The sequence below is a fragment of the Neolamprologus multifasciatus genome, chromosome 7, assembly GCF_963576455.1.
Source record: "Neolamprologus multifasciatus chromosome 7, fNeoMul1.2, whole genome shotgun sequence".
NCBI lineage: Eukaryota > Metazoa > Chordata > Actinopteri > Cichliformes > Cichlidae > Neolamprologus > Neolamprologus multifasciatus.
Genome location: NC_140445.1, coordinates 61,675,232 through 61,691,044, shown reverse-complemented (window position 1 = coordinate 61,691,044; position 15,813 = coordinate 61,675,232). Strand labels below are relative to the sequence as shown.

At 40.6% G+C, this 15,813-nt stretch overlaps 1 protein-coding gene across 6 annotated transcripts in view; it reads right to left on the bottom strand.

Moving 5' to 3' along the window:
* The window catches only part of brsk2a (BR serine/threonine kinase 2a), a 205,350-nt gene that overhangs the window by 23,669 nt on the left and 165,868 nt on the right, over positions 1 to 15,813 (bottom strand). For all 6 annotated transcript variants that reach the window (XM_085164826.1, XM_085164825.1, XM_085164827.1 and 3 more), the window contains 4 exons: positions 13,123 to 13,156; positions 12,924 to 12,992; positions 10,290 to 10,436; positions 3,637 to 3,668 (listed from right to left, as the gene is read on the bottom strand). In XM_085164826.1, the coding sequence (XP_085020952.1) occupies positions 3,637 to 3,668; positions 10,290 to 10,436; positions 12,924 to 12,992; positions 13,123 to 13,156 (282 nt within the window). The remainder of the gene's footprint in view (positions 1 to 3,636; positions 3,669 to 10,289; positions 10,437 to 12,923; positions 12,993 to 13,122; positions 13,157 to 15,813) is intronic.

Genomic DNA, 15,813 nt, shown 5'->3' with positions numbered 1-15,813 from the left:
TACTTTTGAAAATAAGTAATCAGTAAAGTAACGGGATTACTTTTTTGGGGAAGTAATCAGTAATTAGTTACTGATTACTTTTTTCAAGTAACTTGACCAACACTGGTCATAGCATATGGCTCCAGAAAAAACAAATCATCCACAACTAAGGAACGTGATTTAAATAGTCCATTTACCCTTTTTCCATTTTAACTGCTTGTCCAATTTGGGTTCAAAGAGAGTACACCATGAACAAGTGACCAGTCCTTCACTGGGCTAACACAGACAATCGCACACTTTCACAGGAACACCAATTATCCTAGAAAATTCTGAAATCTTTGTGCTGTGAGACAGCAATGCTAACCACTGCACCACCACGCAACCTTCAGTGTTGATACTGCATACTGCAAGTACTGTGTATGTCATGCAGTCCTCCCCCTCCACCATATCTTTACCTCATCCAGGTTGTCGTGGGCAAATCTCTACCAGCCATTTGCTCACTGTGCACCATCACCCTCGCCAGCATCTTAATGCCTCCTCCCTTCATGTGTGATTCTGAGGTTCCTTCTCATTAGCCTGTCTGTACCCAGCACACAGGCTCTGACATGACCTTAGATTCCTTCTGAAATGGTACTGTGTATGCTTACTCGGCAGAGTTTGGGGCCGTGGTCAGTGGCGGAAAGGTTGGAATTGTTGATTCTATCGAAGTTGGCATTGTCTCCAATTCTGTTTTTCTGCATTTCAGTGCATTTTTATCAAGGATAATGTCAACAATATGAGTTGGAACATAAGAAGCACATAAGAGTCATCCCTGGTCTGCATTCAGCCATGAAACCATACATGAGCTACATGCACGATCACCGGCTTTCACATTTTGTCTGTCTTGCCTAATTTTCATTCTTTGAACAAGAACACGGTGCATCACAGTCAAATGTCATTACAGTTAGAATATGTTTCAGTGAGTGAGTGTTTGAATATAAGAAAACAGCAAATTGTATTTATTTAGGTGAAAATTGTTTCATTTATTGCTAAAAGAGTGACTGATTCAATAAAGATCTTAAGGACACTAACCTTTGGTTCAGTAAACAGGAATAAGTTCTTTAGAAATTAAAAAAAAAAGAAAAATGCTTAATATCAGAGAGAATAAGATGATTTTTGACTTTGCCAGCTTTTCACAGTTTCTACTTCATGGCAATTTTTTGTGGCTGTAGTTTGCCGAGGTTGAATTATACGAATGTTTCTGCAACCGTTTATATAAACAATCAGTTTTACAGCCTTTCTTATATAGGACTTAGTGTTTTTGTGGGACACTTAGTTTCAGAAAGTTAAATAAACTATCTGTTTGGCCTGGCACTGCGTTCTTCATCATCACAGCTCCAGGCAAGTGTGCTGAAAGATTGTTGGAACAATCAGCATCTAAAAATACAGGGTTGATGGCTTTATTCAATTTTGTGTCAAAAGTTTTTCTTTTTGTTGTTTTTTTTATTTTATTTTATTATGTTTTTACATCACAGATGAGTTGCCTGTGGGAAATGACCACATTTGTCAGACAAATGTCACCTCTCATTCATTCATTTATACGTTCATTCATTCAGCCAGTCACTTGACAAGCCAGCCTGCCGTGCAGAGACAGATAGCATGGCAACTTCCTCACTGACAAAACTCATACTACATTAGTCTTCTTGCCTAGCTCTTGTCTCCTCTTGTTTCTTATATCAGTCTTCCTGTGTTTACATGATCTTTCAGTACAAGACAGAAACCATAACTCAGCCCCTTCCAAGATGCAGACTCTCCTCTGATGATTCATCGTTGGTATTGCATTGCCAAAAGCAATCCTCAAACCTACTGGTAAATGTTTTTAATACTTAACAAAACACTTGTAAATTATTCAAATCTATTATAAGAACACTGTTGTGAGAAAAACAAATAAATCTCATGATAATGGCGAGCATATTTGAAGACGTAAACACTTTAAATCGTGGAAACAGATAAGTAGGATGTCATCCACGAATTAAGATCGTGGATGACAAGGAGGTTAAGTAAATTCTTCCACTTGATCACTTTTCACTTTAATCAAGTAGTCAAAGGAGCTTGCAAAGAAAAGCGTCTGGACTTCTTTAAGTTACTTGAAGACGTTTCACCTCTCATCCGAGAAGCTTCTTCAGTTCTAAGGTCAAATGGTGGAGTCCCCCAGATATAAACCTAGTGGGAGTGTCCCCCCACAGAGGGACAAAAGATGATCCTGATGATCCTCTAATCGCCTGAGCCAAGGTGTGAAACTGGGTGTGGTGAGGTGGCTCTTCTGTGTTGTGCCATGCGCTTGTGACAGAACAACACAACACAGAAGAGCCACCTCCACAGGACAAGACTCAGCAGTCCATCTGCATCTTAAGGTCAAAGGTCACTCTTTCGAGGATGCCAATGTTCACATTTTGGACAGAGAGGACAGATGGTTTGAAAGAGGAGTGAAAGAAGCCATCTATGTCCACTGTGAGCGACCATCTTTGAACAGAGGAGGTGGTTTACGACACCAACTCTCTGCCATCTATAATCCAGTTTTGAGATCCCTTCCCAGACGCCTTAACGCCCACTCACATCCTGGGCCATCTGACCTCAGGAATTCGCATGATAAGGTGGGGCCAGGTTTCACAATGAACTCACCCGAAACTCTGGCTGATTGGGACCCACACCCAGTTTCACACCTTGGCTCAGGCGATTAGAGGATCATCAGGGGGTCCTTTTGTCCCTCTGTGGGGGGAAACTCCCACTAGGTTTATATCTGGGACTCTCCACCATTTGACCTTAGAACTGAAGAAGCTTCTCGGATGAGAGGTGAAACGTCTTCAAGCAACTTAAAGAAGTCCAGACGCTTTTCTTTGCAAGCTCCTTTGACTACGATGACCTGGATGACTGAGAACCTTCTCAGACATATTTAATCAAGTAGTGTAAATTTAAAAACAGTGTAATTTTCAAAAAAGACTGAGCGCACACAAAAAAAGGCATCTAGAACCCAAAATTTGTGGAACTACAGTGAAACAGAGACAGTTGTTTGAATGATGTTCCAGGAAAAGCCAATGTTGTCAAATCATAGCAAATCTACGGATCGATAATGGCCAAACTGGTAACGACTAGGCCCCTTTTTAAATAATGTGCTCTGGATGGAAAGCTATAAGATAGAGACCCAACTGGAGCCTTTAGTAGAAGAGCCTCATGCATACTCTATTTGTGTATTCATATCTCTAGCATTTATTAATTTGTTTCCCCAGTTAATAAACTCGTTTATTTACAAGTGTACTATAAATTATCTCAGAAGATTTGTTAGCCTAAAAAGGTGGGTACACCCCTTTCGACGTGTCAAACGCTGGGTACACTGAGGTTAGCTGGGTTCAGTCTAGTCTTCATCATCTCGGTTCCTGCTGCCCTGCTCTCTGTTCAGCTGACCATATGCCTCACATCCTCTTTCACGCACTACCAATTTACCCCCACAGCCTCGAGAGTGGAGTCGTGCCCTGCTTAAATGTACTCTTGTGTACAGAGCTGGAACTCAAAGTCATTTTTCATGTGCCAGCTCCCTTCAGGTTTACGAACCCTGCAGAATAGCTGAAGGGAGGACAGGAGCGTAAACATAAAGGAAAAAAAGAACAGAGGACTACTTACATGTACCATGTGTGCTTCTGGATCTGTTCTAACTGGAGAAGTAATGAGAAAAGAAAAAATGAAGATCAGTTCACAAAATGCAATTCACTGGAAAATAGCATCATGTTGTTGACAGGAGAATAAAAAGATCAACGAAGCTATAAAAATTGTTGGTACATTACAACGCCAGTAGGTATTGAGCTTACGAAGTTTCAAGGAAATAAAACAGACAATACAGGCAGGTGAAGGTGTGGAAGTAAAAAATGAGACCTTCAAATGTTAATACTGCCAATGGAAAAAAAACATATTGAGGAAAAGGAGAGAAAGGTTCAGCAAAGGCAAAAAGAGGAAGGTGATACAACTGAGCTAAACACAGAGAATATTATCTCCCTCACACATGCAGCTGACCCTGCCAAGCCCTCTGGTCTGAAGGGAATCTCCTATTCTCATCCTCTTCCCATTTCACTGACTCACACGCTCCCTTTTTTTTAATACTACCCTTGTCATTGCACATCTAGAGTGGCCACTTTGTCACCAACCCTGTCAACATAGTCTTTTGTCAAAAAAGGAAAAGCAGAAAGAGAGGAACAGCGGGCAAAAGAGGAACAGCGGGCAAAATAGCAACAAAGGAAGATGTCTGCTAGAATGACTCCACGGTGTTTCAACTGCCCACAGAAGGAAAGCGGATCAATGTCACTGCTGGGACTTTTTAATTTGCTCAAGCTGTTGTTGTGGAACCACAGGAGATACACATGACAGCTCTAATTATTGTCACTTATTCAGACGCATAGTTCTCGTGTCAGTGTCTCCATCAATGTCTTGATGTTACCACTTCCCTAGAGAATTTACCTCTGTGCTTCGGCACCGATGCATGCCTTCCTGAGATGTTAGTGCAATCACAGAGCCGAGAAGACTGTGGTTACTGACTATAGGTGACTCTACCACAGAGGTCGTGATATTGACAAGGACACCCTGCCAGTCAGATAGAGAGTAGTGGGTGACCTACTCTGTCCGACTTTTATTGAAGGCCTGGAGGCAAGAGTCTGGTATCGCACACAGGGTTGAAAGTGATGTGGTTTGAAACGTAGAATCACATCAATCAGTTTCTAAATGTGTCACTACTGATTCCAGCTGCTTTCAGGCAGAAGAGATGCTGTATAATACTGGCTGAGAATGTTCTGTCCACGTCCAGGTGTATATTTATCAAGGTGCTGCATATGTAATTCTCAGCTTACTTGTGTTTGTAGGTCTGTAAGCAGAAAGAGAACAGTCACATGGCTGTTCAGTGGAGGAAGGACCACAATCCGTGTTTACAGTCGAGACTTACTCTGTTGTTTCAAAGTCATAATATACAGAAACACATAAAGATATTTGGAAAGTGTGTGACTGAAAGATGTGCTCGAAGTTAAAGCTTTCAGCTGTGATTCAAGGGATTTAACAAAAGATTTAATCCTCCTAGTTTCACAGGCTCCAAACTAATTGCATAATTTAATGATAAGCAGTCGTGTTATGGCCATGAATCAAAGAATTCCAGCTGAATGTTTTTAGCAACAAAATTACCAAGGTTGTGTCACTGCTTAAATACTTACAGACTTTATTCAATTAAATATACAGTTAAGAACAGCTTTTACACAATGAACAAACATTGAATTAACCTCCTAAGACCCAAACTCTTTCATGGCGTGCATTTTTAATTTCTCTTTGCTATTTTGGGGCGATGGGGACCTGATGAATGTAAAAAGAAAGAATTACGTATAATTTATAAAACCTATAATATGTACGTCCTGCTCGTACTGTGACCTATGGAAATGTTCTATTCATGAGATAGATTCTGCAAGGTGCCCGAAACTTGCATCTGAGATTGTGGTTCATGTTGCTGCACATCCTTAATGTGGGTTTCCTGTTCCACTAAATTCCAAAGTTGATCTCTTGGATTGAGATCTGTAAACTATGGAGGCCATTTGTGTACGGTGAACTCGTTGCCATGTTCGAGTAACCAGTTTGAGATGATGATTAGCTAGATATGCTCACTTGGTGCTAAACAGTCCGAAGTGCGCCAACTGCCTGAACTGTTGATACAAAGTAGGGGGTCTATTTATGCTTTCATGTTTTTCATCCAAATATTGCATCAGAAATGGAGACTAATATATTATAAAAATATTCAATTTTCCAATTTTGGTGAGCTAATGCTAATTGTAGCCTTGGTTTCTCTGTTCTTAGCTGACGGGAGCAGTCCCTGGTCTGTTCTTCAGCTGCTGTTACAAATCTGCTCTAAGATCTGACGTGTTGTGGTTTTAACAAGTGGTTATCCCAGCATTTCAACAGTGTGTGAAATCACCTTTCTTCCCATTCTGATGCCTTTTTTTCCCCTACTTTAGCAGGTTCTCTTGACCATTTCTCCTGTTATGTGATTGGCTAAGTAGCTTGTCAATGGAAAATTGTACTTAGTAGAGTCAGTATAATCTTTTAATGATATAAGTTTGCATATGGTAGAATACTGCATGTAATCACTTGTGTTTAGAAGTATATAGTTGGTGGCATAATGAAGGAATGTCTCATCCTAGGAAGTCTGTAACATTCCAGGGTGTTCTGGCGTTCACTCCCACATCCTAGGAGCATGGGAAAAGGTCGTACCTTGTTTTATTGTTTTACGGTAGGATTAACGTAGTTATATCTGTTTCCAGTCTAAGTGCTTTTGTTTAGATGAACTGCTGGTCCAGCAAGTTTAGGGAAGTCATTTATGGGGTCACACTCTGACACACACACACACACACTGAAGTATAAATAAAGACCAGGGCAGTCTCTCATTTGCAAATCTTGGAGCCTCACTCTTGGTGTGTGAGCTCAGGAGGCTGCCCTTGCTAGCAAGAAAATCTGTGTGTTTCTCCTCTCTGATTCTCTACTGAAGAAGTGTTTTAGAATATATCTCTTAACATCAGATATGGCTGTGTAGGTTCTCAGTCATCTAGGTCATGTTAGTCTAAGGAGTTTAGAAAGAAAGTGACTGAACTTTTTCTTGAAGTTTCTTGAAGATGTTTTAGCTCTTATCCAAGAAGCTTCTCCAATTCTAAAGTTCTAAATTTCTAGAACTATATAAAAGTTCTAAATCTAAATTTTATTGTCAAACAAAACAAAACAAACGAGCTGTTTTGAAGCTGAAAATCTGTGTGTTTCTCCTCTCTGATTCTCTGCTGAATAAGTGTTTTAGAATATATCTCTTAACATAGTTGTTCATATTAAAAAGCAGCTGAACATTAGGCTTAAGAAGAAGAGATGTTCTTTTCCTCCACATGGATGCTAAACCCCATTTTCTTCAGCTTTACTCTTACTGTAGTCGTTGCAGTCTTTGTAATTGCTGAGAGAGCAGTAACAGAAGGATCCGTAAGTATTTCAGATTCTGAGATAACACTTGCCAATTTTGGCAAGTCTTTAAAAGATTACATTGGCCTAAAAACAATTGTCATCATTAAAACAAAGTGTTTCAGTCCACTTCTAAAAAGGTTCTGGTGTCTCTTACAAAAAACAAAACACCGTCTTTATTTCCATCTAGCAACTTTGGTATTTGATCGACACCATGCCCATGAAGGTATTATCTGCCTTTGATGAACTGCTCTTTAATATAGTAATCTAGTCAATCCTCTTTATTACTCAGGTACCATGAGGAGGCAGATCTTTCCACGGTGTCTTTTATCATTTGAATACTGAAGATGAGATGATTGCGCTGAGGTGGTTGGCTTAGTTGCCTCTGGGGCCCTGACTGCACAGACAGGAAATGGAGAGAAAGGCTTTTATTGGCCTAAGCCCCTTAATCCCAGGTACGTGCCCTCCCACTCAAACTCTGAGGAGGCCTTGACTTTGTGTGTTTACTTGTGTGCGTCTACTTACAAACCTAATTAACAGAAGGTGACAATAGACCTACTGAAACACAGCCTGTATTTAGAGTCTGATTACCCCGTTGATTTGATTCAGCAAACATTATTATGGAAATAATCCCACATAAGTGAATGTCATATTCCATTATGATGTCATTTTTGCCCCTCAGTGTACCTGGCTCAGGTCTGACTAGCGGTCACTATAAACTCCACGAATGCTCGATCTAACGAGAATATTTGACATTCCTCGAGGTTACAACACATCCCCTGAGCTCTGTGTGGAGTCCTGATGCAAAAGAGGAGCAGACAGGTAGCATATTCTCTCCCAGCAGCATGGTCTGCATGTAACCCTTTGACTAGGACATTGCTGGAGGCTGGTGGACATATCTAGGGAATCTCAGGGTGACCTGTCCTCATCAGACAGAGGGACCAGAAAAATAAATAATATAGTGTGCATAGTGCATAATAAAAAGGTTTGATCTTTCTGTTTCTTGTTTCAATACAAATGAGCATCCTGCATATGAACATCTCTTTTCATGTCGGTTTCTAAACTTTTTCTGCTGCTATTCCTGCCACATTCCTGTTACTTTACTCTTACTCATTCTGACACGGTTGGAGATGATTTAAGGCATAAAGAAATGGAGCAGCAACATTCGCCAAGGGTGGCGTCATCACATTTGCTTACAGGCAAGTGCATGAAAATAGTTTTGTTTGATGCACTGATTCACAGAGATACCTGGAGAAGCTGCGTGCATACAGTAAAAATGAGGATGTGATCAAATACAGTAACTTGCAGACTGGGTGTAGCTTTGTGCACTGTTCTGAATGCGAAATGCAGGATAACAAAGACGGGCTCCACTGTCTCTTACATTCGCCTTTGTCCATCTCTCTCAACCCGACACTCCGTCCTTTATATCTCTGTTCTTGCTCGCTAATCCGGTTACCTTGCCAAGGTGATCAGTTATTGTCACCGTGAAGTGTGCGCTACACGAGCAGCGCTCCTCTCCTGAATCCACACAATGTACTTGAACTTACACAGAACTGGGAATGATACAAACAAACATTTGTATCAAGAAAGAACAACAGCACCAAACTGATACTATATATTTTAGTTTAAGTTAGCTGATCTTACTCTTACTTAGGGATGGGTACCGGTATCCGGTGCCATCATGGCACCGGTTCTGACATAAACGGTAGTAACCAGACCGAAAAGCAGCGCACATTTCGGTGATTTATTTTGCGAAATAAAAGCTGTGATACACTTTCTTCTTCCTTACATTTGTATTGGCGGTTGGCAAACAACTGAAAGGTACATTACCGCCACCAACTGGTATGGAATGATACACTTTGGATTCCAGCCAATCATTTTAGTTTCCGAGGATAGTAGGCGGGTCCAGGTACGTACGTTCTTTTAGAGCAGAGCTACAGATTAAAAATGCCCAAGGCGAAGCAGTCAAAAGTCTGGCTGTACTTCACAGCAAAAGATGCAAACTCAGCAGCCTGCAACAAGTGCTTTAAGCTGATACTGTGATACTGTGCAAAGGAGGTAACACCTCGAATCAGATGAAACACCTGGTGACGCATAGCGTTTTTTTTTTTTAAAAGCCGAGAAATGCGCTGTATTTGATAGCTTGCTGCGAGACCTCACATCGAGCACATCTACTGCAGGTGTGGTGCCTGTTATCGGACCCGGAGTTAGCAACATCGGTAACTTAATGTTGTTCGTGTGTAATTTACGTTGAGTAGGCTAACCACGTTATTACATTAATGCATGTAAGGTGAACTAGCAAACACCATCATAGCTACATGCGGCTGTCTTCTTGTTTGATGGCAGATACTCCCTTCACCCTGGCCAAAAAGGCTAAAATGACCAAAGAAAGAGTGGAAAACAGTTAAACATGAGAGGTTTTTGGACAAAGTTTGTTTTTTCCATTGTTTAAGCTGCTTCCAGCCAAGAGTGATACCATATATGCCCTATAGATGCAGAAAAGGCTAACATTGTTATCTTTTCACAAAAAAAACAGCTGAACATGAGAGGTTTTTGGACCAATTTTGTGTTCTCCATTCTTTAAGCACCGGTTTGAGCACCGTTTAAGCACCGGCACCGTTTCAAAAGTACCGGTTTGACACCGGTATCGGATAAAACCTAAACGATACCCATCCCTACTCTTACTCCACATCTGTCCAAATATTTTCCAGGAATAGTTTCTTGAATTACGTATCAAATTAATTTGTGGCTTCTAAAATGTAATTAGTAAACACTGTTGGTAGTAAATATTAACTACGAAATATTTTTTGCTGATAGACTGTACTGTTTAAGTTCTAGGTACTATACGAATACTAAATTAAACTAGATAAAAGTAGAACCTTCTTCACTCCATTTGTGAGGCAGGTTATTGCACCCATCTTGGAGAACTCTCAAAAGCTGTTCAGTGGAAATATGCTGTCTCATTTGCATCTGTCTTTTAATGTAGTCCTAGGCAGACTCGGTGATGTTGACGTGATAATAGGACATTATGTTGATGCTGAGGACTCTGCAAGGCCATGTTATCTGTTGCAGAAGTCCCTCTTCTTATTGAAGATTGCTCTTTATGATTCTGTCTGGGCTTGCTGCAATGCTAACAATCTTAACTTCTAAAATGCCTCTAAAACCTCTGCACCATATTAGATTTCATGTCCCTTTTATTCCCTATGCATAAAGAGGTAAGGTCGCAAAGCGTACCGAGTACTTTTATGTGCATAAAAGATATGCACAAACACACACAATTCTGAGTTAACACTGAGTCTCTTTACTGAACTGACCGTTAATCTTTTGGAGGCATCCACTTCAATCATGCCACGGAGAAGGTTCTGACAATCTGGAGGGATGAAGTGTGGCATGTGAAACACACCCAGCTTCACCTTCTCCAAAAGATTCCTTAAGTTGTCATCATCAAACGGTAGGGCGCCCTGAAGAAACATAAAGGCAGAGAGAAGAGAAAAGAAACGAGACTGAAATGATAGTTGGCAGACGTGACAAGTAGGAGCAGGGAACTAAGTAGAGAAGAAAGAATTTGCGGTTAATACAACAGCAGCATTATGACAGAGAAAATGATTTTAACTGACTGAAGTCACAAAAGAAAAAAAAAGATTATTAATGACTAACAAGACTCGCTAGAAGAAACAAAAACACATTTCGAATCTTAATCCTGCACGACTTAAAAATTCAGCTTGCTTTCGCAACTCATTCAACTCTCCAGTTGGAGCGTTTTGCCCTAAACAGCAACGCTAAATAAATAATAAACAGCAGTGAGCTGAAAACAGGGCTTCGCTAATAATTACCCAGATTTCTCATTTACCTCATTCATTTAGAATTCTTTCATAAGAGTCATTTATCAGAGGGTGCTGACACCTCACAGATGTAGCAATTTGATGAATGGCAACCTCGATCACAAGAGAAGATGGAGGGGTGGAGAAAGATGGAAAGGGCGAGGAAAATACAGAAAGAGCTGCTGAGAAATAAAGAGGCAGGAAAAAGGAAGGTAGACTTGTGTAACGGATGATCTGAGTGCAGCCTAACTCCTGCGGAGTATGCGTGTCTCCCACAATCAGACAAATGGTTATCTCGCGGCTAGTCAGCGGGACGAAACTGAAGAGAGACAGCATTTTTTTCTGCAGTCGAGCAGCAGAGGCGGAAAAAAAAAGTTTTGTTTGGAGCGAGAAGAGCGTGGTCATGATGGAGATAATGGTAAGCAACATCAGTTTTATGCAACACAACAGTACTAAGTATACTATCCTTAAAACAAGTGCACACACACATATAAAACAGACAGAGTGGAGGGAGAGAGCGGCAAAAACAGACAGATACACAGGGCCTGTGGCCAAAAGCTGCCCTGTCAGCATTGGTATTTATTTTAGGCTCTTGTCTTTCAGTTTGGCTGTATGAATTATTCATGAGCTGGAGTGTGTAGGAACTACAGTACAGCTGTTGATGAAACAAAGCTTCGGGGCTGCATGGCTGGGGAACCACAGACATAATGCAGCTAGAGAATAGACCTGATTATGGATACAGCGTCGTCTGTGGGTACAGGATAATGAATAAAAAGATGCTTCTTTTCTCTGATCTTCTGTAGCACAACTATATCAGCTAGAGGGTGTTTCTGCAACATTTAGAGTTTTTTTTTTTTTTCTTTCATTTAAACGACAGAATTTGAATTTAACTCCTTAACACCTGAGTTTATGTCAGAGGCTCCGTGGTGAGTAGGGATGGGTACCGGTGTCCGGTGCCATGATGGCACCGGTTCTGACATAAACGGTAGTAACCAGACCGAAAAGCAGCGCACATTTCGGTGCTTTATTTCGGTGCTTTTTTTTTCCTGAGCTGTGACACACTTTAGATTCTAGCCAATCATTTTACGTTTCCGAGGATAGTAGGCGGGTCCAGGTACGTACGTTCTTTTAGAGCAGAGCTAGACATTAAAAATGCCCAAGGCGAAGCGGTCAAAAGTCTGGCTGTACTTCACAGCAAAAGATGCAAACTCAGCAGCCTGCAACAAGTGCTTTAAGCTGATACTGTGATACTGTCAAATGAGGTAACACCTCGAATCCGATGAAACACCTGGCGACGCATAGCGGGTTTTTTTTAGCCAAGAAATGCACCGTATTTGATAGCTTGCTGCGAGACCTCACACCGAGCGCATCTACTGCAGGTGTGGTGCCTGTTATTGGACTAGTGTAGCAGAAATGATGATGATGATGATGGCAGCAGCAGCCGTTCTTCTCTGCGTGAGTAGCTTAATGTTGTTCGTGTGTAATTTACGTTGAGTAGGCTAACCACGTTATTAAATTAATGCATGTAAGGTGAACTAGCAAACACCGTCGTAGTTACATGCGGCTGTCTTCTTGTTTGATGGCAGATACTCCCTTCACCCTGGCAAAAAAGGCTAAAATGACCAAAGAAAAAGTGGAAAACAGTTAAACATGAGAGGTTTTTGGACAAAGTTTGTGTTTTTTCCATTGATTAAGCACTGCTTCCAGCCAAGAGTGATACCATATATGCTCCATAGCTGCAGAAAAGGCTAACATTGTTATCTTTTTACAAAAAAACAGCTAAACATGAGAGGTTTTTGGACCAATTTTGTGTTCTCCATTCTTTAAGCACCGGTTTGAGCACCGGTACTGTTTCAAAAGTACCGGTTTGGCACTGGTATCGGATAAAACCTAAACGATACCCATCCCTAGTGGTGAGTTTAGGCTAGCGCTCTCTTTTTATTTCTCAAGCTTCACTTCCGTTCTTTATTTATTCACCACGATGCAAAGGCTAGACTTACTGCTGGATATGACACAAAAGCAACACTTCATGGCAAAATTGTATTACGCAATATGCCTCTAGAGATGTTAAACTGGGTGTCAGTATAATATTAACATCAGTTTACTGAAGAACAAGCTGACACTCACCACCAACAGAGCAAAAAGAATGACCCCGCAGCTCCAGACGTCTGCTTTCCTCCCGTCATACTTCTCTCCCTAAGGGCAAAACATTGTGTTAGACAAGTTTAGACTGAACGTTAAGGCCAACTGAAACAAGACGGAGGATGACTAAAAATAAGTTAGCACAGGAGGAATGAATATTGTGATTCTGCGAGTAGTCACTTACCCTGATGACCTCTGGACATGCGTAGTGTGGAGATCTGTTGGAAAAGGAGCAAACAGATACAGAAGGTTCAGGTTATCTAAGGACTTTTTTTTCAGTTGTGCTGCAGAGTAAATAAAAGTTCACAACAGAGAAAACAAACAAGCATAAGTCACTGTCTGAAAATATGAAGACAACAATTTATGCAGACAGTAAAAGTCTCCGGCGAACGTAGATCAAGATGTGTTTTAGGAGTGTAGGGGTCCTGAGAGTGTTTGGATGTCCTCTGCCTTGCTCAGTCAAGGGCATCCTCTCACAGCAGACGGTGAACAGACCCACTAATCTTTACAGCCCCTGGATAGACTGACAGTAAAGCCAATGACTAGATTGACATATCAATATCATATGAAGATTTATGGAGCTACCTTGCAAAGACCCCTCCATAAGCCCAGGTCTATGGATGAGTGCAGCATATGGGTGACTTGTTACTCTCTATATTAATTCTTCTCACTGTTTGACATTCCTATATTTTTAAGGGATTCTCTGGAAATCAATTAATCAGATAAAAAAAAAAAAACTTAATTTCTTTGCTCCTCAAAACAAATCACTCTGTTTAATGGCATAGCATTTGGGTCGACTGAGGGACTACGTAGCTTGTAAACAGCCTTTAGATTGGCTGTTTTCTTGTGCACTCAAGAATACCAGCTCTGACAGCCCAGCTTATTCCGACTGTCAAAATACTGGCCAAAATCAAACACGGCTACCGTGCCAACTCGGGATCTCCAAGTGCCTGTGCAAATAAGTACTTGATGACTTTTCTTCAAAGAAAAAAACCATCAGCTCTGCACTCATTTTACTTCATGATGGCCACAAGACATGCAAAACCTATAGCTTTGTCCTATTTAGGTCATTCCTTGTCAGTTCATCAAATGCCACACGTTCCCCTACAGTTTTGGTTTTGACGGGACTTCAAATCTACTGTCAAAGACTGGGAATGCAATGCAATAATATTTTCTTTCTTCAAGCATCCACCAGTCTATGCCACACTCTTGACAGCCTATATTCACAGAGCCATAGTAGCAGATATTGACACAGAAAAAAAATATGGAACTTCATGTGTAAAAACATACCTAACCTTCATCCATTGGGACACTTAAATAAAAAAAAAACCAAACCAACAGAAACGTGAAATTTTAGCATTTTTTCAGGCAAATTTGTGAGAGTGAGGTGGGAGTTTGTTTGTTTGTTTTCTGTACGGTTTCTTTTGTGTTACATTTCATGAATTCAGATGGGCTCAGATGAACTGACCCACATATAAGAGGTGGAAGTAGCCAATACGTCAAAAAACTGAAGCCAATGCATCAGTACTTTAAAGCGCAGTTCCACTGGGGTTGCTACAAAAAAGGATCCATGTACTTCTTTTATAAAGAAGGCTTTAAAAAAAAGAGGTAAGTCAGTAAAATGCTTCATGTTATTAGGATTTTTTGATCAAAAAGTTTTAAAATAAAAGTATTACTCTTTTATCTAACAAAAACGTTTAATGTATTCATCCTCTAAAGGTGCGGCCACTTTTGGTATGCCTTAGGAACACCGGGTCTAGGATGAGCTTTGTAGTGCTCACTTTGAAACACTCAGTCCACTCATTATTTTATGTTTAGAAAGCCCCTTCTGCTATTATGATAACTGATATCTGACTTTTGAAAGGCTAACCTAGTTCAGCTGCAGTTTCCCACTATCACAGCTCTATTTAGTAAGTAATTTGCTGCCAGCGAATTACTTACTAACTACACCAGGTATACAGTGTTTCATTAAGTTAACAACCATTCAACGACACGATAAAATCCATCCGAGTACGCTTCAGTGAACAAGCCAGTTAACGGGGGTCAATGCTGCAAAGTTCCTTTCACATTTGATTGCGGATCAAGTATGGGTGATATTGCAGAAACGTCCATGCTGCTCACACCAGGTTCAGGTTATATGGTGGGACACTAAAGATAAATAGAAAACCGTGAGAGCCACTTCCCACTGACCAGAAAAATTTAGTTTTTAGAAAAACAGTTCAACGTGGGTTTGGCATTACATCAGTCTTTTCTCTGTCTTTCTCAAACTAACACCGCTAGCATCACATAAATAAAATCAACAGGCAGGAAAGGACTGTCTTCTATTTTCAGAGGGCAACAAATAGCACAAAATTGATACATAAAAAGTTGGCTTTATCTCATGTATAGAGCTCATCAGTCGTAACTGTCTATAGAGGGATTTCTGGACCTCTATAATACACAGTATACTGGACACATATGTATGAAGGGATGTATCGTGATCTTAAGAGATGTGAATTACCACAGAAGCATTGAAAGAAGATCTGAGACATAAAGCTGATCTTCATGAAAATTCATCTTTTTGGACTAAATCCGTGCACTTCCTCATTGCATATAAGATAATTTCCTTTCATCAATCTGTGCCATGGAATTATAGTAAATAAACAGTAAGCAGTGATGAACTCCCAGCTGGGTTTGTACAGACAGAGGAAGAGGTTGTATTTGCATCCCAGAATCCATATTTGAATATGCTCGCCAATGCATCTGCTATACATCTGCATGTCTGCACGTATTTATGTATGTGCTCCGAGGCTCCCACTACTCTACCTGGGGCAAGTTTCATCTTCACTCAGCTCCATTACCCACAGCAAATGGAATACATTTGTGTCAGACTGCT